Source organism: Eleutherodactylus coqui, chromosome 1 (assembly GCF_035609145.1).
Source record: "Eleutherodactylus coqui strain aEleCoq1 chromosome 1, aEleCoq1.hap1, whole genome shotgun sequence".
NCBI lineage: Eukaryota > Metazoa > Chordata > Amphibia > Anura > Eleutherodactylidae > Eleutherodactylus > Eleutherodactylus coqui.
Genome location: NC_089837.1, coordinates 413,449,768 through 413,475,727, shown reverse-complemented (window position 1 = coordinate 413,475,727; position 25,960 = coordinate 413,449,768). Strand labels below are relative to the sequence as shown.

Here is a 25,960-nt window from a genome sequence, read left to right as displayed (position 1 = left end):
GGGGGTAATTACGGAAGCCTGGTTGGGTAGGGCACATGTGGCAATAAAACAGGGTTCCCCCTACCCCTGTCCTCCCATACTTGCTGGCACTTTTTTTTGGGGGGGGGGGGGGGGGGTATTTCTTGACCTCAGTGGCAAGGATGGGGTGTAAAAGGTGGTGCTCTGTGAGCCTTTGCACTTCCTCAAAGGTGCGGTGGTCTTAAACAGAAGGCGCTCGGCAAGCTGCTTCTGAAACTGCAGGAAAGGGAGTCTCCTGGGATTTTCTGTAAATTACATGAGCGTTATAGGTAGCGCTCTGAATAAGGTAGATCCGCTGAGGGGCCTGGGACTGACTATTACGTCCGAGGACCTTACCGGAGGTATCGGGTAGGAAGTTTTATCTCCCCTCATTGTTCGGATATGTGAGGGGGGATGAAACTTTTTAAACTTTTACATGGTCACTGTTCGTTAAATAACGGTGATCACGTGGACCAGGCACTGCTACGGTCACTGCTCAAAGCTCTCGAATCCCTTTGGTATCCGGGAGTAAGGAGAGTTTAAATTTCCCAGGCCCATGATACCACCATTTTGCTGGTGGGAGCATGCACAGAAGCAGGGAAGGTCTGTGGAGAAAGATATTGTCCGGTGACATCGCTGGAGGCTTTAGGTAAGAAGTATCATCTCCGATCCAATCGGTGAGGGGAGACGAAACTTTACCTTTTTTTTTTTTTCTTCTTTTTACGCGATCTCTATTATCCATTACATAACAGCGATCATGTGACCGAGGACCACACATGGCGGCCTCCGGAGACAGCTCCAAGCAGCTTTATTTTACAGGGAAAATGTGTTTTAACGGCTATGTAGAATAAAGCCCAGACACCCAGGAAGTGAAAACACATAGGCGTGGTCACTAAGGGGTTTAAAGGACACTCTTTTTGTGTGTGTGTGTGTGTGTGTGTGTGTGTGTGTGTGTGTGTGTGTGGCCTTTTTTTTTTTTTTTTTTCATTCATCATGTAGCTGTTTTGCTAGTGCGTATATAAAGGCCCATTTAGACGGGACAAGTGTCGGGCAAACGATGCAGAACACTCGTTCCCGCACATACTGGCTCCTGTGCTGCTGCATGAGAGCTAGTATCGCTGGCTCGCATTAGGAAAGCTTGCAGGAGATTTCTCTCATCACACTCCCCTGCCCCTCTCCATTGACACGCAGCATAAAGGATGAACCATCGTTCAGTGTAGATAACAACCTTCACTACTGAACAGCTGCTATGTTAAAGGGGTTGTCCCGCGGCAGCAAGTGGGTTTATACACTTCTGTATGGCCATATTAATGCACTTTGTAATATAGGTCTGCGCAGACCAGCTCTCCGGCGCGAGCCCGCCGGAGCGGCCCCATTCAAGAGAACAGAAGACCGCACAGCGCAAGCGCGTCTAATGGAAGGAGAAGGCAGCTTTAGTCGGCGCCATGGAGACGAGGACGCCAGCACCGGAGAGGGTAAGTGTATAACTTCTGTATGGCCAATATTTAATGCACGATGTATATTACAAAGTGCATTAATATGGGCCATACAGAAGTGTATAACCCCACTTGCTGCCGCAGGACAACCCCTTTAAGTCAATGGAGAAGGGTGGGGGAGTGCGAGGAACGAAATCTCCTGCAGCCGCTTCCACCTCCCCTGCTGTTCACTCTGAGCGAGCCAGCGCTTCTAGCTCCTGTGCAATAGCACGGGCGCAAGGGGACACAGAGACGAGTGTCAGGCATTGTTTTCCCAGCATTCGTCCCGTCTAAATGGGACTTCAGTGAGCTAGTGTTAACTTGATTCCATTCTATCTGAAACTCCTGGCCTTTCTCCTCAGATGGTCATATGATCTTAATTCTGACCAGTTCAGATCTGCTTATAGTTATGTATTCAGTTACTGGTAAATTTTCCAGTCTGTTATGGTGTTACATGGGCTCTATCACAAAAACTGCTATCACACAACTCCTGTTGCACAGTTGAAATACAGGAGATCACAGTTAGGCCTCTAACTGTATACCTATGCTCCTGTAGCTTATTTAGATTTATAGAAGGTAATTATAATTAAACTATTCCCCATTAGTCAGAAGGGATACCGCCTCTAGCTAATGTTGTGCTGATAGATGTAAAAGTGAAACCAAAAAATGCTGCACTGCAGTAAAGTGGCTGCAGTGTACTGTACAGAGTGTGACATGTAATTGGGTGATGGGGGCAGGGGTGGAAAAATCTATTTTCGGTGGAGGGCCCTTATGTAAAAGCCATGATGAGACATTTTCATCTTTCCTTTTGCCGTCATGGAAAGGTGTGAAGCACAATGTCTTCCACGACTAGATACTAAATCGGTGTGAATAGTTTCATACTTCACATTGCTTTCGATCTTTCAGTGCCCCATCTTAATGTATTAAAACCCTTTTACATAGTAACCTAGTATGTTGGGCTGAAGGAAGACCATGTCCATCCAGTTCAGCCTGTTTTCACCCCAGCGGGAATCTGCACAATTATCTTTACGTGTGAACGTATGCCTCAAGACCAACGCGGATTTGTTTGCTTCTTGTTCATTGGTCGGTTTCGGCATGCAGAAAACTAACCAAAGCACGGACCCGTGTAAACAGGCAGATGTTGACTTATGAACGACAGCCTGCTTACTGGGAATTGAGGTGGGTGGGCCGGAACTATTCCTGGCCCGCTCCACCTCTATTCAATTAGCAATGATCGTTCCTGTGTAAAAGCATGGGAACAATCCTCTCCAGGACGAATTGTTGGGCATCTCTGCCTGACAAGTCGTGGCATGTAAAAGGGCCTTTAATGTCCCTTAGTGTTTTATTTTAGTAACTATATTAAACCAAATTGCAGCTTATCTCTGACCTACTAGGCACTGCTTAAAGACACTCTCTCACATGGACGCGGCAAAGCACCGCGATTTCAATCACAGCGCTTTGCAGTGATTTTTTTTTTTGTTTCGTTTGTTTTCGTCTGCAGTTTCCTGTGGCCAACAGTGTGTGTTTTTGCACAACCCATCATTGTGATGGGTAATGAGGTGGGCTAAACACCAAAAAACAAAGCAGACAGCGCTCAAAAATCACAGCGCTGCGATCAAATGCATGTCTGCAAGGCCTCATTGAAAACTCCTGTGTGAGAACAGCCTTAAGAAAGATTCACTTTACTTTCATCCACTCTCACCAGCATAGCCATGTGAACAAATACTGAAGGGTATGGACTTTTTCACACCTACACAGTGACTTCTAAGCCTAAGGCTACATTCACATGAGTGCGAAACTCGCGAAAATATGAACTCTCTTCTTTTGAATGGAGTCCCACACGAGCGGCTTTCCCTCACAGCGCTGCTGCAAGGTGAAGAAAAATGCTATATGAGCTATTTTTTTTTTTTTTTTTCCGCTTTCCTTGGAACACATCGCCCATTGTTTTCAATGAGACCTTAAAGGAGATGTCTCGAGGAAGCAGTGATTTTTTTTTTTTTTTTGCCCAGTCCCCCTAATTAAACATACATTACTAATTACCCCTGTAAATTACTTTCCTAGCTGGTTTCTACTTACCGTTCCAGCGTTTCAGCAACTTATAAAAGTTTCCCCAAGATGGCCGCCGGCTCTTTCCCCGTCGCTCGCTGCAGCCCGATGTGCGCGCTCCCGAGACGCTGCCAGCTGTGTCTCCATGGCAACCGGACGCCAAGCAGCCGCCGACCGGACGCCCCGCAGCCGCCGACCAGTCACCCACCGCCAGGCAGAAGGTAACCGGCGCTAGCCCCCCCCCCCCCCCATCACATCGGCAGCCCCCCCGGCGCAGCGACAGCCCCCCCGGCCTAGCGCTAGTTCCCCCATCACAGCGGCAGCCCCCCCGGCGCAGCGGCAGCCCCCCCCGGCCTAGCGCTAGTTCCCCCATCACAGCGGCAGCCCCCCCGGCCTAGCGCTAGTTCCCCCATCACAGCGGCAGCCCCCCCGGCGCAGCGACAGCCCCCCCCCCCGGCGCAGCGCTAGTTCCCCCGGCGCCAGCCCCCCCCGACCCATCACTTACCTGGGACGCTTCTCGGGGCTGCTGGGCTGGGCTGGGCTTCTCCGCTGGGCAGCTCTAGTTTCTGCACCTTCCTCTAACAGAGGAAGGTACAGAATGGCCGCTCCAGCGCGCTCCCGAGCAGTGACAGCTCGTCTGCGCATGCGCAGAAGAGCTGTAGCGGGGAGCACACTGAAGCGGCTCGTGCTGAATGGAGAAGACCGGACTGCGCAAGCGCGTCTAAAAAAGCAAGCTGCCGGCGAATTTAGACGGAACCATGGAGACGAGGACGCTAGCAACGGAGCAGGTAAGTGAATAACTTCTGTATGGCTCATATTTAATGCACGATGTATATTACAAAGTGCATTAATATCGCCATACGGAAGTGTATAACCCCACTTGGTTTCGCGAGACCACCCCTTTAAAGACATCGCATGGAACTCACATGCTGTGCGATCCGATGTTTCTCATTGAAATCAATGGGCGATCCTCTATAGCGCATGACTATCAAAATTTCACAGAAGCAATGCTAGGTGGTTTTTTTGCATAAAAATGCCTTGCATCCGTGGATAAAACGCTTGTTTGTTTTTCATTACTTGGACCATGGGTCAGACTAAAGAAATTGATCATGTAAATTAACGCATTCAATTCTAATGTGCTCATTTTCCGCAGTAACACAGGATCCACCATTGCCAGTGGGTGATGGTCACAGCTAATTTACTCCCCCCACACGGTTCAGAGCATGCCTAGAACGCTCTCCCATAGAAGTCCCTGGGTCCCGCTCCTGTTCTACCTTCCATTAAAGAAGAATCTGCTTGTCTACAGTTTTCACAATATTAAAACACATTTGAAGTTGCTTTAAGAGAACTGTTCACCTGCCTACAGCCCCATAAACTAACTTAGTGCTGTTAGGGCAGGTCATGGGGAGCTGGGTACTGTGTTTTTCATCTTCTCCCTCTTCTTGGTTCCCGTGGTGCCCGCCTGTCAAGTAGTATATAGACTCTCCTGAAATTTGAGTGTGTGGGATCCATACATATCATAATTGTCTACAAGCCACCCAAAATTGTGCAGACGTGTATCTATTTATTTAGGGAGCAGCCATTTGACTACTATTTGGATCCAAACGCTGTGAAATCTAACAAGTTCTACAAAGATGATGTATGCCACAAGTCTATATCTAGAATGTGCAGCATCTGAATACAGCCAATTGTAAGACATAGCCAATATACATAAGCATTATATAATCATCGGAATCCTCATCACACTATGAGCAATAAGTGTCTAATAATAAACCTGGTCTTATAATTGGCCCCACCCACTAGTTAATATGCCAGCAGCTTTCTACTCATTACATATTAATATGTGTAATAAATATTGCTTTCTTTCATGTCTTGTGTATTATTTTTTGTTTTAGGCAGTGACTGGTAAATGTTTCGGGGACCAGGATTTCCGCACTGCTCTTGAGAATGGGCTGCTGCTGAGTGAGTAAGTATCAAAGGCTTTTACATTGGTTACATTGTTGCAGAAGAAATAGAGCAGGGTGTGTATTCTTAATTCCTACCACAGGTAATTAAATTAGTGATGTAAGTGGGCATCTCACCAAGCCTTTAAGAAGTATGTAGACAGTTTAACCTGGACCAGCACACCCTTCATATGTTCTAGCAGTTGGATGCCTTGAGCATTACCAATAAAGTAGTATTGTATTGTATATAAAATCAGTAGATGATATTCGTATTATGAACATGTAAGCTAGTCATTTTTGTGTAAAACCGCTTTATGAAAGGGAATCTGTTACCGTTTGTATGCTATCCTATCAAAAGGCAGCATAAATGAGTGACACCCGGCGTGCAGTGGCGGCACTTTAACTGCCATTCTGATTAAACTGGCCTCACTGTATGCAGCATACTCTATGCTGCCTGTGCACACTGTATAGTCACTGATATTCATGAGCTGCTCCTCCCGCTGCTGCTGATTGACAGCTTTCTACCTTTTATACAGTGACAGCTTTCTGCTTATCATCTGTAGGGGCGGGCAGTCGCAGCTCATGAGTACCCTTTACTATGTGGGGTAGTCCAAACGCTGATTTTATGAAAAGTGCAAATTCTACCAAAGTAATTCCTAATGTCCTTGGACACTGTCACATAGAGCAGCATTATTGGGGCAGGTTTCCTTTTAACAGTTGAGGCCACTTTCACATTTGTGTTTAGAATTCCATTGTCCGGTTCCAGTATAATTCTACTTGGCATCTTCCTTGGCATCTTCCTGGACGTGCCACTTGGCTTCTTCCTGGATGAACTAGCACAGTATCCTGTGCTATTTTGTCATGGGCTCTGCCCGAACTATGCTGTGGGTACTGAGCCTTCAGTGCAGATGTCAACATGGCCGTCCTTGTATCATGTTCAGTTGATCCTCGTTGTGCTTTACAGATTCTTCCAGAAATACAGGAATGCATCACATTGGCTTGGTGGCAAGCTGCCCACTGTATTCATTTTTTCTGTTTTTTATTTTGTCTAGCCTCGTTAACACAATCAAGCCTGGAATTATTAAAAAGATTAACAGACTGTCCACACCCATCGCTGGCTTGGTAAGTATTCTAGATTTGCAATGCTAGAAATGTTGGTTGATGCATATGCCAAGTCCACGGTACCAAAGTGATCTGACAGCTGTTGTGGCAAAACCTACAGGTAACAATGAAGTTTATTTACATGAACACACAATATTGTGAGTACAATAGGGTTTCTTCTACAGCTTGGAGCACGTTTGTCGGCTGTCCTTGAATTCATGGATTGTCAATAAAAATAGGGAACATTTGTCCGGTGTCTACATGTTAAAAATTTAGAGGAAAAAAGTTCAAAGTTTTTAAAACTTGAAATCTTATAAAAATGGTTTTAATGCCACAAGTCCTTTATACACTTGAAAATTCTCCAGTTCAGATTCCATCACAATTTTTGGGGGGGAATTGAGGAATAAAAGGGACTATATCCAACATATTTAACATGTTTTTAACAGTTTAGAGCTTTGATGTTCCCAATAGTTCTTTCCCCGCTCCTTCCGTTACGACATGAGTTTGCTGCTTAGGCTCGGTTAGTATCTCTGCTTACGATTCAACACCCTGTGGTGAATTTTCTTGGGTGTTCTGGAGCTACGAATGGTGTAATATCTTATTTATATACACAGATGCTTTCTTACTATTTACAGGAATTTCCAAGAGGTAAATCAAAAATGGGAAAAACCGATTTAGGCCATATTAGTGAAGCTAAATGGGCTGCAGTGTTTTGCATGATTTCAATGCTATCTCTATTTAGTGCAGAGTTTATCGTACTCCATATAAAGTTGTTTAACACGGGTATTGCACTAAACTCAGACTGTCCAACATGTTATATGGATTGTGCAGATGGTCTGGGATTGTGTAAAACTGCAGGACTTTTGAAATGGGTGCTATAGATAATTTTAAAAATATTGTCAATATTGGTCCTAATCCCAGAATTTGTATGTTGGGTATTGTTGATGGGCACACTCTTTTGGGAATTCAAAGAAAATTGTATCTGACACGTAAGCCAGTTTGTTGCAGCACGCTAAACATGGTATCGCTGGAATCGCACGGACCCAGAGAATAATGCATGCTGAATGTCATAAAAATAAAAGCAAAGAAAAGGAAACAAAATTTGTGGTGGTTGTGGCGAAAAAACTGTTTTGTGTACCCAAAAATGCTATTAAAAATTGAAACTCGTCCCACAAAAAAACAAGTCCTGATTTTTGCAAAATCAAAAAAAAAGAAAAGTTAAAAAGTTAAGACTCTAGGAATGCAAAAATAAAAAAAAAAGAGAAATTGGTTAGTCACTGAGACCTAAAATGGACCCATCAGTAATGGTTTAAGAGGAATAACAAAACTTAAAATTGTTGGGCTATTCTCATTACAAGCCATCGATATCTGATTCGTGGGGGTTCTGACACCCAGGACCCTTACCGATAAGCTGATTGGTGCTGTCACAAGTGCTGGGGCTATTCAAAGGGCACTTTTGCACAGGGCACCATTCAGCCTAAGGCCAGCTCTGCATCTGTGCTATGGTAGCGCAGTTTTATTTTTTATTTTATTACAGCCTCCATTTTTCTTCTCGGCAAGAAGTGGCTTTACAAGGGACAACTGTTAGGCACATAAGCACCCAACAGCTGTTCCAATGACTTTGTGCTTTCACACAGAAGCAATAGTAGTCTAGTGAATGGAGACTGAGTACATCAGAGAGATCTTCTAGCCAACTGCCTGCATTCACTGTGAACAGGCAGTCCTTCAAAGATAAACAGCCTGTTCACACTGAGCGAGAATTCGTTCGCTAACCACTTTGTTCCACTGAACTGAAACAAAGTGACTATCGTGTAACTTTTTTACACCCTGTTGGGTCCCATGTTTACAGGTTAAAACCATCAGTCAAACAAAGAAATGGAAATACAATTGATGACCTATCATTTAAATGAACACCCAATATTGTGTGTGTGTGTGCATAAAAGGGTTTCTTCTATGGTTTGGAGCACGGTTGTTGGCTGTGGTGTCCCGGCATTGACAACTTGTGCCTGCTCATCTGATCGATCGGGGGCCCAAGCGGGTAGCCTGGCCAATCAACTTTTGATGACCTGTCCTGATAATAGATCATCAATAGTATTTCCATGGAAAACCCCTTTGAGACCTGACATCTTGCCAAATATATCAAAAATGGACATAAGACTACTAGATGTATTCACACCTTCATATACAACAGATCAGCTGCATATAGTGAAACACATTCCCCAATTTCTCCATACTGCAATCCAACTATGTCGGGTGACTGCCTTCTCAAACCAGCCAGGGGCTCAACTGCCAAGGAAAGACGAAAAGGGACAGGGGGCACCCCTGCCCTGTTCCCTTCTCCAACAACATCCATCCAGAAATCTGACCGTTTACCCTCACTCTTGCCCCTGGTATTGAATAGAGCAGTTTAACCCATGATTTTTTGAAAGTAAACAGGAAAAATTGATAATGAAGAATGGGGGGAAAAAAGGGGTGGTGTCCTTAAAGGGGTTGTCCCGCGCCGAAACAGGTTTTTTTTTCTTTCAACCCTTCCCCCGTTCGGCGCGAGACAACCCCGATGCAGGGGTTAAAAAAGAACACTGCACAGCGCTTACCTGAATCCCCGCGCTCCGGTGACTTCTTACTTACCTGCTGAAGATGGCCGCCGGGATCTTCTCCCTCGGTGGACCGCAGGGCCTCTGTGCGGTCCATTGCCGATTCCAGCCTCCTGATTGGCTGGAATCGGCACGTGACGGGGCGGAGCTACACGGAGCCGGCATCCTGCACGAGCGGCCCCATTGAGAAAAGAAGAAGACCCGGACTGCGCAAGCGCATCTAATTTGGCCATTAGACGCCGAAAATTAGACGACTCCATGGAAACGAGGACGCTAGCAACGGAGCAGGTAACATAGTAACATAGTATGTAAGGCTGAATGAAGACATTGTCCATCTAGTCCAGCCTGTCTATCCTACTGTGTTAATCCAGAGACAGGCAAAAAACCCCAAGGCCAGAAGCCAATTAGCCCTTTTGGGGGAAAAATTCCTTCCCGACTCCCTAATGGCAATCAGACTGTTCCCTGGATCAACCCCTAATAGTTCCTACCTGCCTATATACCAGGATTGACACTTAACCTAATATTTATATCCTGTAATATCCTTCTCCAGAAAGACATCAAGTCCCCTTTTAAACTCCTCTGTGGATTTTGCCATCACCACTTCCTCCGGTAGAGCGTTCCACAGTCTAACTGCTCTTACAGTAAAGAACCCCTTTCTGTGTTGGTGATGAAACCTACTTTCCTCTAATCGTAGCGGATGTCCTCTTGTTACCGTCGTGGTCCTGGGTGTAAACAGATCGCGGGAGAGATCCATGTGTTGTCCCCTCATGTACTTATACTTCTTATAACTTCTGTATGGCTCATAATTAATGCACAATGTACATTACAAAGTGCATTAATATGGCCATACAGAAGTGTATAGACCCACTTGCTGCCGCGGGACAACCTCTTTAAGGGGTTAAAACCTATGAGATTTCCTGTTTTTGCCTTTACTCAATACTGCCACTACTTAGTGATAGAAAATAAGAGCTGTACCTGGAAATCCTTCCTTTTTTTTTCCTTGATGTCAGTTAGAAAGGGGAGTAATTTTAACTTTTGATGGAGTTATTGATACAAAAAAAATCATGTTTCTTTTGCTATAACAGATTGGGTTCCAAGACTCCTCATCGTATAAACATTAAATTTGCACATTACATGTTAACTATGAAAATGGGGTGGGGGGGGGGGGGGGCTGACCTCTGTGGCACTGCTTACTTCTAGGATAACACACAGCAAGTATGGAAAACCTAACTTGTAAAAATAAGTTTCACCTAAGAGCTAACACCTTAGGATCAAGTAACGTGGGAGTTCAAACATGTCCAACCCCTGTAATAAAGCCACACCTGAGCAAAAGTGAATGTAATAATGTCAGTACCATAACATACTGGAGGTACTAATGGCTGGGAAGCAATCAGATCTGTGGCTACAAGCATGTTAACTGTTCATCTGGTGTCCCTGCAGAGATGCTACACTACCGAGTTATTCACCAAATGGAACCTAAATAGCCAAAGGTACGGTAGTTTAATGAAAACAAACCTGTTTAATATCTGATTTTGGTAGTTTATTAGCCTTTTTCAGTATTTTTGTGAATTTTCCGTTTCAAACCATGAATAGATGTACCAAACATAATCTAGAAAAAAGAAATTCGGATTGTTCACTTTATCTCCTAATCTTGTAAGGTGGCCAAAGTGTTATTTTAGACTCCTGCTGGAAGCCAAGTCGATGATCAGTGACTTTCTCACAATAGGACAGAAAACTGACACTCCAAAGCTGCCTTTGTTTCCCGTTGTGCCAAAATGTACTGTAGCTTTACAACATGTACCTTCTAAGGAAGATACAAATACAATCTCTTGGTTGCCCACATTTGCTTTCAAATTTGGTACATTTTTTCAACTTGCTCGTTCACATGCAGCACATTAGATAAACTATACCCCGATCAGCCATAACATTTAAAACTGCTGTCAGGTGACATTGATTGTAACAAGGGCTCTTGTCAAGGGGTGGGATATATTAGGCGGCAAGTGAAGGTTCCGTTCTTAAAGTGACCCTCTGGTTTCAGGGCAAAACTTTCTCATGGCTCTAGGGGTAATATGCCATCCCTCTGATCTGCCCGTTCAGGGGCCTGTTTTCAGCCAGCTAGGATGGTGGACACGATCTTCAAATGACCCAATCACAGAGTGCCTTTGTAGTATTTGTTCTCTGATTAGCTAGAGCTGCTCATGTGATCAACACTGGCCATTTAGAGAGCTTTGCATACTTTGCATTAGTTAGAAAATTGCTGCAGCCAACTTGGAGGGCTGAAAATGGGGCCTTAAACCAGCGGATTAGAGGGGCTTGACAAAAGATCTGCAGAGAATATATGCCTGTCCCTCTCCAGTCCTGGGACAGAATTTTGTTTGGAAACCAGAGTGTTGTTTTAGTGCCGATGTATTGGAAGCAGGAAAATTGGGGAGATAAGGTTTGAGTGCAGTTAATGATGAGAGAAACCAAATGCAAGACTCCAGGGACAAAGTACTCAAAGTTGGATCACAAAGCAGTAGAAAAACACTGCCTAGTCAGATGAAGCCAGATTTCTCTTGCAGCATGCTGAATATTATTTATCACATGCAGCATGAATCGATGAACCCTTCCTGTCAGGTTTCAACAGTTCAGGCTGGAGGAAATGGAGTAATGGTATGATGCCTCTATCTTGGCACACTATGGCTTCGATATTCTTGTGGGAGGATTTCAGAATTGAGTGTAATGTATGCCACAAAAAATCGCTGCAGTTTCGAAGACCAAAGGAGGTTCAGCACTACTAGTTGGGTGTTTGTAATAAAGTGACCATTCAATGTATACTGGTGGTCCCCTCCAGCATGTGCTTAGCTGTCCTACAGCTAGTTGAGTGTGGTGACGAGGCGGTACAGGGGAAACGGGAGGATGCAGAACGTGAGAATGAATGACTGGAAAGTAATATTGCTAGTTAAGGTTTTTTCTTTTTCGATTTTAAGCTCCCCAAATAGCCCCTTTCATATAAATAACACTCCTCCATCTCCCCCCCCCCCCCCCCCCCCCCCACACACACACACACTACCTACACACCTTCAAATGTCTAGTCGTTCATAGGAAAGTGGTGGAAGAAGGCTGCTAGACAGAACACCTTCAACATAGCTGTACTGGGTGTGTATTGCCCGTGTAACATACCTGGCATATCTTTTTCCTAATAAGGATAACTGAGAACTGGAGATTGCATCACTCCATACAGGTACACGTATCTATTTTGGCGTTGCTAAGAGACTGTATATTGCTGATATAGTAATAAATTCCAAGATTCTTTTGAAAGTATGAACACTGTATGCTCCCTGTGCTACTGACTGCAGGCCCTGCCAGCCACAGCCATACCGAGTCGGACACTACGGTCTGACCATTGTCTGTGTATAGCGCATCTCACTCTCCATCTCGCCCTTTACCTTCTGTCTCACCCCATTACCTGTAGTATGTAAGCTCGTTGGAGCCCCTCACCCCTACTCTCTCCATCAATTCTTACATGTAACCGTGGATTTGTTGTTTCCCCCTGCTTTTGTAAGTGCTGCAGAATATGTTGGCACTATATAAATATTAATGAATAATTATATTATTACTACAAGGGATATACTTCTGGTACAAAAGTTCATTTATAGCCTTTTAAGGATTTCCCCCCCCCCTATAACTTTGTTTTATTGATCACTTAATTTGGTACACTAATACATTCCATATATTATTTTTGGTATTATGACAAATTCTATTACCTAGTTTTTATTTGTTAGAGTATCAAGAACAACATGCGTTATCTGCATGTATCTCATACACCGCTGCAATAACAATAGAATCTTTTCCAATCTTCAGATGAATAAACAATGAAAAAGTCTGCATTAGTAGTCGTCTGCTTTTGTGGCTATAAAGTGGCATTAGTGCTAACGTGTGGTAGTACAGGTATCTGCCAAAAGAGCGCCAATTTTTGGAAATTTAGCTGGACAACCTCAGTGCTGATAGACAACCTTTTCATATGGCAGTATAGTATTGACCAGACTTATCCATCCTGAGACGGATGGAGACTCGTCAGCCATCCATTTCACAATGACTGCTTTCGAAGCCAAAAACAGCACCTCCTTTACAAAGATTTGCATGCAATGAGGCTGTGGCTCTTCATCTACTAAGCCAAATAGTGCTACTTTGGGATTCAGAGTGATTGTGTATGGGGAGGGCAAAAGCCCTGATTAGAGATGAGCGAGCATACTCGCTAAGGCACATTACTCGAGCGAGTAGTGCCTTAGCCGAGTGTCTCCCCGCTCGTCTCTAAAGATTCGGGGGCCGGCGCGGGTGACAGGTGAGTTGCAGGGGGGGGGGTTGGTTATCTCCCCTCCGTTCCTCCCCGCCGGCCCCCCGAATCTTTAGAGACGAGCTGGGAGATACTCGGCTAAGGCACTAATTGCTTGAGTAATGTGCCTTAGCGAGTATACTTGCTCATCTCTAGCCCTGATACAAATGCTATCACCTCCTTCCAGAAGTCCCTCATATATGAGCAATCCCGTAACATATGCAGTTGTATTAATCTTTTATTTACTGCTGGGGATACCCATACATGGGACTCGAGTATATTCTGCCAATCTTCCGATGTTTCTAAGATTAGAGCCTGCTATTTATCTTAAACTATTGGAGTAGAACTAATTTTGGCCGACGACAGGTGCGGATATAATGCAGAAGTCAGTCTTTTAGTGCCTTGGGATTTGAAAATTCTTATGATGGGGTATTTAGATATTTGGAACATAGTAGCGGGGAATTGGGCAGCGTGTTGCAGTTGAAAATATCTAAATAGTTGCAGGTGGGGTGTTTGCAGCTCATCCCATTATTGAGTATATGAAATGAACATATTGGTCATAGACATATATGTTATCCAGAGTTACCACCCCCAAGCCTACCCAGTATTGGGGATCTGGTACCGAAGGCATGGCAGGAAGAATAGGGTTATTCCATAATGGAATTTCCTCTATTGTATCTGCAAAATGTTGCACAGATTTAGCCAAGTGCCAAACTGACAGGGCCAATTTATTGCAATGGAAGTATGCTGAGCCTTAGGTTATTCTGGCCTTTCCAGATGGCTCACCAAATTTTTCTCATTAAGGGCTCGTGTCCATGGGCGATTGTTCACTGTGTTATCTGCAGCGATAACCCGGCCACGAGTAATGCAGTGCATGCTTTTCATAGCGTTGCTATAGGTAGCGTAGCCCCCCCCCCCTGTCCACGAGCGGAGAATAATAGTGCTCACAGGACTCAAATCGCGGCATGCTGCGATTGTCTGCGGTGAGCCAGATTGTCTGTCAGATAGGCTCACCACAGAGAACTGTCAGTTCTCTCCCCTGCTCCCCCGTGTATAGGGGGGCCTTACTGTTTCAGCTAGAAAGTAATCTATACTGGGGAGTTCTTCATTCAGAAACCATTATCTTAGATTCCTCAGCTGTCCCGCCAAGCCTTTTAAGCATTTTTATTAGTAAAAGTTTTGCCTTCTAGTCCAGAAAGTAAAAATATATTAAGAGCTGCAGTTATATAAATGGTAAACCTATTCAATGTTGAAAGCTAATATTTTTTTTAAATCTCTACTTGAGATGCCATTTTAATCTGTTGTTGCTAAACAAGCCAAAAATACCAAGACACCATTTATTAAGGGAATTGCATAAACGACAATTCCTTCATATTGATTATTATCAAAATTGAATGGGACAATTCTGATCTAGTACTCACCAAGAAATTGCTATGCATGCGATTTCCTTATGTAAAAGAATGAGTATGAACTTTAGATATATACACATAAAGGATGGGGTTGCACACCCCCAGTCATCCCAACCCCATATACTATGCACATACCTTGCAAAAACAATTTAAATTCAATACCAAATAGGGGCAATATACATATTTTACTTAGACATATTCCAAACCTGATGGACCTGATCTGTAGCTTTATTCTATTTCACATACTATATGTGCTATTAAATACCAAAACACTATCCTATCCCTACCTAAGGGCTTATTTACACAAGCGTATATTGGCCGGCCGTTATACGCTTCCATCTGAGCAGTCCCCCACTTCCCTCCCCCTCACCGGCTCTTTGCCTCTCTCCTCACCTCCGAGTGGTTTGCAGTGGTAGTGGGCGGGATAAGGACAGAGCCAAGCACCTGCCCCTTCTTCGCAGCCAGCAATGGGAGTGGCCTGAGGTCAGCTTCGCCCCCTCCCATTGCAAACGCCGGAGTGGAGGAGAGAGGCAATGAGCCGGTGAGGAAGAGGGAGGGGAGGAACTGCTCAGATGGAAGCGTAGATCGACTGGCCATGAAAATGCTGGCCGATATACGCTCGTGTAAATAAGCCCCAACTGCGGGGAAACTGCCCTGAAAAGGATAGCCCCACTCAACGAGGGCTTTCCCCTACTAAATACCCATTGAACCGTGTGTGTGTGTAAGTAATAGAATACGTAATTGTTTTTATGGGATTATTGATATAGACATATGTGCTACTAAATATTGTATGATGGCAGTGGGAAGGAGAGCAATCAACCGGTGCTGCTATCAACATCAATTTTGGTATCTGAGAGAGAAGGTCCCGGAAGCACTCTATAATTTGCAACCCTTTGTCCGCTTCTATAATGCCTGGTGCCAAGGTCTGGAAGGTCAGATTGGAGATACCGTTCTATTAGTTACACTCTGAGAGAACTAGAGATGAGGATGAAGGAGAAAGGAGTGTATACAGATACCTCTGCAGTACCCAGGGGAGGGCATCCACTTTCCATGCTCCCTGTGACAAAGTCCTAGAAATCAAGGGGCCTGCATAATTCTCTCTATTACAAGATCTATTTCTTTCTTTTCCTAAAAGTCTGGAAAATGTCAGATGGCTACAGAGAAATTGGAAAACTATGTAATGAATGTAAGCCTGATGAATTTTTCCCTAATGGCCCAGAAAACTCCTTTAAACTATTATTTGGTTGGTTTCGGGACGGACTGTGGATGCAAGATGTCTTCCAGGTGCCACAGTCAATGGGGATAAGAGATGTTCTGCGAGTTATTGTAAAGACCAAGTCGGGATAGTGAAGTTGATCTGGTGGTGCTTCTAGGGACCAGTTATTTGTCCCAAAAAGGTATACTTTCAGTACCAAGGGACTTCCAAAATTGTAGCCAGGAACTTTTAGTAACATTTCCAAAGTTTTTGTCAGTCTGTAACCAGGGAAACGAGGTGCTTTGTATCTCCGATTTAATACGGTATGTGGTTAAGACAGTGGAATACATTTGAAATAAAGCTGAAGATTTTGCTTGTTAGCCATGATAGTACATGGTCTAATAAGGGGTTGTGTGAAAAAGATGGTTTGCATTCAGATACAGATGTGCTTGTTGAGGAATCCCAGATTGTTTTTGGCAAAATAAATTAAAAGCATGGTTTATCTAAAAATACTTAAAATGAAGCAGTATGTTGGTAATTCCAAAGGCTTGGTCCTTGTTATAGTATGTTACTAAGAATAAAACCAGTTCTGTTCTACATACAGTTGGGCTAACTGAAGATTATGATAACCTGCTGCTTAAAGTACACAAATGGCAATAATATGTCGCCGTTATCTATTATTACAACTTCTCGTATCTGATGATTACATTATTTCTAGTTCACTTGCATGAAAGAGCTGAAATTTGATAACAGCTTGTTGGGCCGTTAAACGGACGACAAAACATTCTAGATTTAGTAAAAACAGACTTTAAGCAGTTCTGTAGTGCAACCAAAGTGTTAGCTTTCAAACTAATTTCAAGGAAATGGGTGTTTAAAGAACTATAAAAGGGTGTAATAAAACAGCAAGAGTGCCAAGTGGCTATTTTAAAGGCACTTCACTATATGTCAAACAAATTAGCTGAGGTAGAAGAACCCCTGTGATTTACTAGAGAAGTAAGAGCCATAATAAAAGTGTACCAATAAATATAAAGAAATTGGAATGTGTACCAGACAGTGCTATAGAATTAGATAGGAGGAGGCGAAATACATTTTAAGTGGAAGAACTGGCCAAATGCTATTTTAAGGAACGGTTTTAAAAACTTTTTTGGGTATGGTATATTACTGGCCAAAAAGAAAAACTGAAATTTAAGGAGAGATAACTTGCTCAATATTTTCTGATGGTGACTTTCCAAATCAAGTTTGGATATGGCATTGCTTCTAGGTGTAAGGATTCAGTTCCTTTTTTTTTTTTTATAGGCTGGTGTTGCAAGTGAACTTTGTGCTTTCTAAATTTGAATAAGGTGATGGGTCAGGATAGCATCCTCCCAACTTTCTCCCCCCCCCCCCCTTAACTTCACAGGACATAGGTTCACGTCTTGGCCGCATGTAATTAACATAAGACATAAACTTGCGTATTGTGGATGGCACAAGCTCAGAATTCTGCCCACACCATCCTGCAGCAGGGGTCCGCTGAGTCTGACAGCCGGCCTCCCACTGCAACAGCGGGTATCGGTGAGAACACCAGTCCCCCGCTGTTAACCTCTTACATGTCATGATCAATGTACATCGCAGCATGTAAATAGTTCGCAAAGCGAGTGCACGCTCCCTCTGACGTCATTGGCCCTTCACTGTGTAATTGCAGATGGCTGTTGGGTTGCCATGGCAAACGGATGCCAAACAATGGTTTCCAAGCCTGCCATGGCTTTTGATCGTTATTGTAAGCGATAATGTAGTACAGAAGTACTGCAATACATTATCATAACGTTTCTGATTCCCCCTACAAGGACAAATGTTTAAAAAATAAATAAAAATCGCTTTTTGCGCCCTTTTGTATAAACGCAACACATATTTGTATCATCGTATCCAAAATGACCTGTGCAATAAACTGAACACCCTCTTTATCGTGCACAGCACTCTAACACAGGCGCCTGAAAACGTGCAATTAAAAACACAATCCATTCATTTCAATGGGCAAAACATTGAGTTTTAAAATGGAGAAACGCATAAAAATAGAACAGACACTGCGTTTTTAACACTTGTCTGTGAAGCCCCATTGAAATCATTGGTAGTGACTGACAGTGTTTAGCGCTGCACAGAAAAAATTGCTTTTGTGAGAGTTGGCTAAGAATTGTAGCTAAAATGCGTATTTTGTTCATTTCGCCTCCTGAAATAAAAGTAATCAAAAAAGCCGTATGTACCCCAATATGCTAATGTACCCAATGTTGCTCAAAAAGTGGTATAACAAAATTATATATCCTTCAGTTTTTAAAACTGCAGAAAAAAATGTATCATGTAATTTATGCTGCTCTCTGAAAAGCAAAGTTGTTTTTCACCTCCTGAATTGTACCGTTATTTCCAACAAAAAAATTATATTTTATTATTTTTAATCCTTTTTTTTTTCTAGGTGTTTGCATTTTCTTTTTTGCCTTTTCTGATTTACTGCTTTTATTCATCTTGGATCTTCACATGCATCACAAAGTTATTTGTCATTGAAAGTGACATTCTGTTAAGGCCTTTTTTTCCCCAGAAAATGTGTGAAGGCTTCTCATGTATTAATGTGACTCATGTGTTAGTTAGCCAGCTCCCTAGTTAAGATCTTGCCATGTACTTAACGTCCTCGAATTATTCCTTGACCCCCTCCATTTGCTATCTGGGTATGGATATGAATATTGTGTACACCACCTATTTTATATGGAATGAAGAACTGTTTGAGATGAGGAATATACTGTAACTTTCATATTAAACAAATGTATAGTAATTAGAGATGAGCGAACGTGCTCGGGTGTTTTTGGACTGGAGCACCGCTTTTTCTGAGTAACTCGGACGAAAAGATTCGGGGGGCGGAGTGGTGGAGCGGGGGGTAGCAGTGGGGAACAGGGGGGAGCTCCCCTCCGGCGCCCTCCAAATCTTTTCGTCCGAGTAGTCAGTTACTCGGAAAAAGCAGTGCTCCAGTCCAAAAACACCCGAACAGAGTACGTTCGCTCATCTCTAATAGTAATGATATGGGTCTAAAATAGCAAATACAGTGGCGAGTATTCACCCTTGATTAAATATGGAGACCTAACCATTAGAGATGAGCTAGCATACTCGCTAAGGACAATTGCTCGAGCGAGCATTGTCCTTAGCGAGTATCTCCCCGCTTGGAAGAAAAGGGTCGGCTGCCGGCACGGGTGACAGGTGAATTGTGGCCATGAGCAGGGGGGGAGAGGGAGAGAGAGATCTCCCTTCCGTTCCTGCCTGCTCTCTCCTGCCGCTTGCCGCCGGCAGCCGAATCTGTGCTCTCCGAGCGGGCAGGTACTCGCTAAGGGCAATGCTCGATTGAGCAATTGCCTTTAGCGAGTATGCTCGCCCATCTTTACTAACCATCAATATAAGGCTCCTATAACATCCGTGTTGGAGGTGCAGAGTAGAATACTACCGTGTTTCCCGAAACCCTGATGTTTCGGGTTTTCCGGGAGGCTTGTAATATAAGACATACCCTGAAAATAAGCCCTAGTTACACTACATAAAAAAAGCTATGCACTTTACCAGTCCCTACCACTGCTCTCCAGAGTCGGCGAGGTTCCCGTAGACCTCTGAGCTCGTACAACATCCCTTTCTGGCTACGGAATTCATAAATCCCATCTCCAGGAAGCGATGACTGCGGTTGGTTCTTCAACCGCTGCTCAACCAATCACAGCCATCGCATTTGTTCATCCAGCTTTGCATTGATCGGCTTAGTAGTCGCTTCCTGGAGGTGGGATTTATGCATCCCATAACCAGGAAGTGATATATGATCGGCCGAGCACTGCGGGAGCACCGTACCTGCAGCGGGAGTCACCTGGACAAAGCCTGCTAGGTAGGTAAAATAAGACCTAGTGCCTCTTTTTGGGCAAAAATTAATAGAATACAGGGTCCTATTTTGGGGGAAACACGGTAGATGGCTCCCCACACCCAATGTATGGTAGGTGTGTGTGAGTGGCTATTTTGCACCTTTCTACCTCTATAACCTTCTATCTTTTCTGCATGCTGCTGGGAATTTGTGTGTTCTACTTCCCCTTGTAGCTTCATATCAGTAAGTATGACCTTCTTGTGATTTCTCTCCCCTCCCTGATTTCATCCCATTTTCTGTGGTTTCTCTGTAAATGTATCATTACCTAGTCCCAGACATTGGGACATTAGCATGGCTTAGCCTAGGCCAAGAGGCATCCAAGATAATTGCTACTGTAGTGCCCACACAATTGTGGTCAGTAATATTTGACTAAAGCAGTGCACATGCATCAAGTGATCCTTCTGCACTGACTGCCACATTTGTGTCATTAGTCGTAGAGAGAAGTAAAGGCTTGTCTCAGGTCAGCTTCTTTATAAAACCCACATGCAGAATATACTGAAGAGCTTATGCCCTCCTTTCCCTTCTTTTCCTCCCCCTTCGGTGGCTCAAGGTCTCCCTGCTGACGTAATGTTGAGCTGTCTCGTAAGCAGCCCGCTGCAGCCAATGACAAAGCTCAGGAGTCGTTGCTGAGCTCTGTCATTGGCTGCAGCCTGTAAACATTACGTCCGCAGGAAGGCCTGGAGCCGCTGGTGGGGGACAAGTGGGAGGCCATGAGTATGAACTCTGAGCTTTATTGTTTGCATGTGGGTTTTATAAAGAAGACTCATCTGGCAACCACTTTTAAGAACTCGTTGCTTGGCAGGAAGTATGCCTAATCTGGCTAGATAATGACCCCCCCCCCCCCCCCCCCCCGCCTTTTTTTTGGTATATTTTAAAAGTTGCCAAGCTGTATTCAGCGGGCATGCAGTATGATCAGCTTTCATGCGCAGCATAATCAACCCTTTCCTATTGTCCTGGCTGTAGAATTTACCTGTAACTTCCCTTGTGTTCACGGCCTTGATATTGTATGTAACAGAGCAGTTGGTTACTTTCACTTCTGTCTGTGAGTTTACATTGCCAGGCCGGCCTTCTGGACTTGTGTACTATACGCATATGCCAGATCCCGGTAAGCTTGCTTGCATAGGCAAAACAGCATGACAAATGAGTAGATTAAACATCCTGTAAAGCAAATGGGCTGGGTGGGACCAGTTGTTGCTTCCATGTAGTATTCATGTTGTTTGCCTTTAGGTTTCACTAGGTGTCAGCACTTTGTGTATGTAATCTGCCCTGCAGTATGTTAGACCTGTTCATCGCTGCACCTGTATGTAGTGATAGATGGCTGCTCAGTGGCACTGTTTTGCTTATATTTTAGGGATCGCCTCCATTGTCAGGTTGACATCTCGGTTAGATTTGCAGCTTGTCATATCTGATGGTTCTCTGCAGATTACTTTGTAGCGGTTATGAATCCAGTATATTCTCGGTGCAGTGTATAACATCTATAAATCCCTGTACTCGGACACGCGGTCTAATATCTGAAGTATGTTTATTCTCTGTAGAACCAGTACAGGGCGATGCAAAAAGTAAAGCTGATGTATTCATACATGAAGTGATCTACAACAGCCAGAATGACACGCAAAGATAGGACTCTTCGAGTTTTTAATGCACCTTACAGATGTTTGGTGTGGGACCGTTGGTGACACTAAAGGACCTGAAACGCGTCACCACTGCAGTGGAATTAACAGAGAATATGCCGAGACGCATCTGGGTACAACTGGACTGCTGACTTGACATCAACAGTGCCCATATCAAACATCTCAAGGTGCATTAAAAACTTGAACTGTTCTATTTTTTTCATGTCATTCTGGCTGTTGTATGAATAAATCGGCTTTATTTTTGCACCATTCTTTTTGAATCCCTTTGTATTATAGGATGCCCATCAGTATGTTTGAGGCCTGACCACTGCCACAATGTCACAAAGCTGCATGTACCATAACAACCCTAAATATGCTTTTTCAAGAAACTCTTCGAAGAAACTTATTTATTTATTTTTTATGGGGTACCCTAATCACCATGCTACATGTAGCTGTGTAGGGTTTCCACTGCATATTTTAAACCAATGGCTACAAAAGGCCTTAAATGGATACTCTTAGAAATCATATTTTACTGTTTTGAAATCCCAAAACAATGCATTCTTCCATTAGATGATTATTTCTAGAATGCTATGTTTTTCAGAGATTGATTGCTCTGTCCCCCACTTGTTTACTCCTTGTTGCCATGGTAACAAACTATCTCTAACTAGGGGAAGAGATGGCAGAGGAGGTCTGCACTTGCACATTTTTTTTCTAACCTAAATCTGGTGGCCAGGATTTCTGGGGTGCATGCGCCCTAGCTTTCGGTCCAGACACCAGGTACCATTGTGCTGCCTGGTTCTATAGTAGAGGTAGTCTGTTTCCCTGGCGACTAGTAGTAAACAACCAGAGGAATCAATATCTGGAGAATGGAGCATTTTGGAAATAGAGATGAGCGAACGTACTCGTTTAGGGCAATTTCACAATAGAGCGTCGCTTTTTTCGAGTAACTGACTACTCGGGCGGAAAGATTCGGGGGGCGGCGTGGGTGAGTCGGGGGTTGCAGAGGGGAGTGGTGGTGGGGAGAGCTCCCCCCTGTTCCCCACTGCTACCCCCCGCTCCACCACGCCGCCCCCCGAATCTTTCCGCCAGTAGTCAGTTACTCGAAAAAAGCGACGCTCTATTGCGAAATCGCCCTAAACGAGTACGTTCGCTCATCTCTAGAAATAAACATCTTGTTCATGAATGCATTGTTCAATTTTAAAACACATTGCAATAGGTTTGCCAAGACGGGAGTAGCTCTTTTTAAATGTAATGCTTGTGTTACTATATTGCCCCGACATACCCCTAAAATCAAATTTCTGGTCCATATTATGTTATTTACTATCTGCTTGGACTTCTGATGTGGCAACACTTGAGTGTTCTCAGCAGTTTATCCGTATTAATTGATACCTCAAGTGCAGTAAACCCAGTCGCCCCACAGCCGCAGGGGGGAAATAAAAGCAGGTCTGCTTTTACTTGAAATTGTAGAAATCTTAGTAAAAAAAAAAAAATATATATTCTTTGGATGCAGCAGTCGTCAAGCTGTAGCAAAATGCCGAGAGAAACTGCAGCCCAGGGCTGAATCTAAACTTGGATATTGAGATCACTCTCTACTAGGAAAGTGGCTCAACTTTTCCTTTCCACGTTGCTGCGGGGGATTGCAGTGTGAAGCTGCATTTACTTCTGTAGCTAATAGCTTCATTATCCCTGTTCCCCAGATCTTCCTCTAAGATGTTTCGGTTTGTGCGGCTTGTCCTTGCGTTTTCAGCTGTTGCATCTTGTTGAGCTTTTTATAGGACTGGCTTCCCTTAGCAGAAGGAAGTGGCCTCCGACAGGTGCAAATGAGTAATATGTACCACTCCTGAATACTTGTCTGATTCCTTCATGTATCTTTGTTTTCTTCTTGCAGGACTAGATCATAGCTGTGACATTTTTTACCTTCTGTGTACATTCACATTCTGTCAAGATCTTGTTAGACGGCCAAACCTAGATTCCAGGTGCCGTGTCCCAGCCGTTCTATAGAGACGGCATGTCCCTCCTCTTTTTCTTCTCTTCACCCTCCTATGCCGGCTCTGGCACTGGTTTCTGGGTGGGTCAATGTCATTAGCTGCAGTTATTTTTAAAGTCCCAAGAGGTGAGGTTTGTCGTGCAAAGACAGAAAGAGGGCGTTTGTTTGTAGATCTGACATCAAAGTGTACTTTTGTGATTCCGGAGTGCAGCAGGTAATCTCAGCCACACAGATTAGAGACGGCTCTCATGAAATATTAGTACGATCCATCTTCCAGCCTCGCAGCGGCTCCTCTATGGACTTTGGAGTTTTGGACTTCGATAAGCAGTTTTGATTTGTAACTGCTCCGCTAAGCAATCATTTTTCTACTTGCCTTTTCAGGATAATATTAATGTTTTCTTGCGGGCGTGTGAGAAACTTGGACTGAAAGAAGCACAACTTTTTCACCCTGGGGATCTTCAGGACTTATCCAATCGTGTGACTGTCAAGTAAGTTACCTTCTCTTTTCTCATCACTTTGTCTTTACGGTAAGCTGCAAGTGACCATCCTCATTTGTCACCGAGGGAGCTGTAAACAGTAGAAGAGTAAATACGCTTTCCTAATGCAGTCTCTAATTGCTTGTTTAGTTATGTCGCTGAAGCAGGCGAGCTCGTCTGACCTGTATTCCACTACGTTTGGGGTATATATGCTTGCTTAGCACAGCAGTGCAGATTTGTTCTATATAGGTTCTTTACTGTAAAGAACTTGGGACCTAACGTTTCCACTTTATGTACATACGGGCCTGACTTGTAGAGGAAAAGGGGACTTGAAGAGTCCTGGCAGTTTGCGGTAGTAGGTGCCATACTAATAGGCCTCCAGCTAGGCAGTGTCTTATAAAAAAAATGAATATATCCATAAGAACGTAAAAACGCTCATGTGCGATCTGGAACAAACACAGTTCGGGAAAAAAAAACAAACGGAGCCGTTATCAATAAGCTGGAGGCCTAAGAATTTGTTGAGGCCCCATAAAATGAAGTAGATGTTGTACTTGTACAGTCGCACTGGTTACTTTTGTGTAGTAATTTTTTTGCCCCTTCAGTTAGGTTTTTGTAATCTAATTTTTTTTCTTTTCTCAATTTTACGAAGGCTGTTGTCACATCTGCGTCGGGACCTCCAGCACTGATCCAGCTGAAAATACTGGAAGATTTTCTTTTTCTTCCGTCCAAAAGCTGGGCGAGCGGGAAGCGGACTGACACCATTATAGTCAATGGGGTCCATCCGGTGCTCTTTGATTCTATCCAGAGACTGAGCCGATCGCCTACGGGGATTCACCTTTTCTGCTCCCCGAATGGAGTAGAAAATCAGAATCCCCAACGCAGGTGTGACACCACCCTAATATGGTTAGCATTAAAATTAGTTTCTCAAGAACTGACCTCACTGTGTCTTTTCGATGGAGGCGTCATTTGTTGGCACACAGACCTCTATAGGTTGCTCTGTAAATTAAATATGGAGTCCATTAAGCAGCCAAGTAGTCACGCATATATGTGTATCCCTTGCTTATGAGAACCCCGAGATCTGTATATTAAAAGGGCAAAGTGCGACATACAGTAATCTGCCATATTACTAGGGAAAGTGTTTCATGCTGTAACTGTAGGTTTACTAGGCTAGAAATAGAAAGTTTCTGCCTTACCTGTTTTTATAGTATACTGTAATTACAATTCTCATGAGAACTGCGTGTTTTGGCGGGTTCTATAAGTATTAACTGCAGTACATATAGCAATTGTGAATAGGCCATGTACTTAGAGGCTGCTGAAAACATCACAGCGTGGACTGGTTTTCCTTTACACGTTGTCGTCGGGGTGGGGCTGTAATGCGGCCAAAAACGTGCAGATCGGCAGGTTTTCAAATGACTGCAGCTTAAAGCAGTTTCGTTGTTAATGGCTGTGCAGTAAACTGCATTTTAGCATTTAAAGGGGCTGTCAGCTATCCCCTATCCACAGCATAGGGAATAACTTTCTGATTGGTGGAGGTCTGACCGTCTGGATCCCCACCAATCCCAAGAACAGGTGTCCCGAAGGTCCCTTAATTAATGAGTGTGCTGAAGACTGCAGATTTCATGCAAGCAGCAATCTCCGCACTCCTACTTAAATGAATGGAATGCAGCGCATGTGTGGCGACTGCTGCTACATTCATGCAGAGACCCCTATTATTGGGGGGGGATTCTAGTGGTCACATCCCTGTTGATCAGAAAGTTATCCAATATCTTGTAGATTGGGAAATAACTTTCTTGGTACAACCCCTTTAACTGTGTAACCACTAACTATCACTAATCTCCATGGTTCTGGCTGCATCGGTGGTGCACCTTTGCTGCAGAGCAGCTGCAGCTTTTGAACCCAAGT

The 25,960-nt window shown here is 43.9% G+C and overlaps 1 protein-coding gene across 10 annotated transcripts in view; it reads left to right on the top strand.

The window, feature by feature from the left end:
• The window catches only part of LMO7 (LIM domain 7), a 141,281-nt gene that overhangs the window by 28,558 nt on the left and 86,763 nt on the right, over nucleotides 1-25,960 (top strand). For 9 of the 10 annotated variants that reach the window (XM_066580985.1, XM_066581011.1, XM_066581014.1 and 6 more), the window contains 3 exons: nucleotides 5,414-5,484; nucleotides 6,514-6,583; nucleotides 23,964-24,070. In XM_066580985.1, coding sequence (XP_066437082.1) covers nucleotides 5,414-5,484; nucleotides 6,514-6,583; nucleotides 23,964-24,070 — 248 coding nt within the window. Of the gene's footprint in view, nucleotides 1-5,413; nucleotides 5,485-6,513; nucleotides 6,584-23,777; nucleotides 23,797-23,963; nucleotides 24,071-25,960 lie in introns of those variants that run through there. The other variant, XM_066580994.1, reaches the window with a different exon arrangement.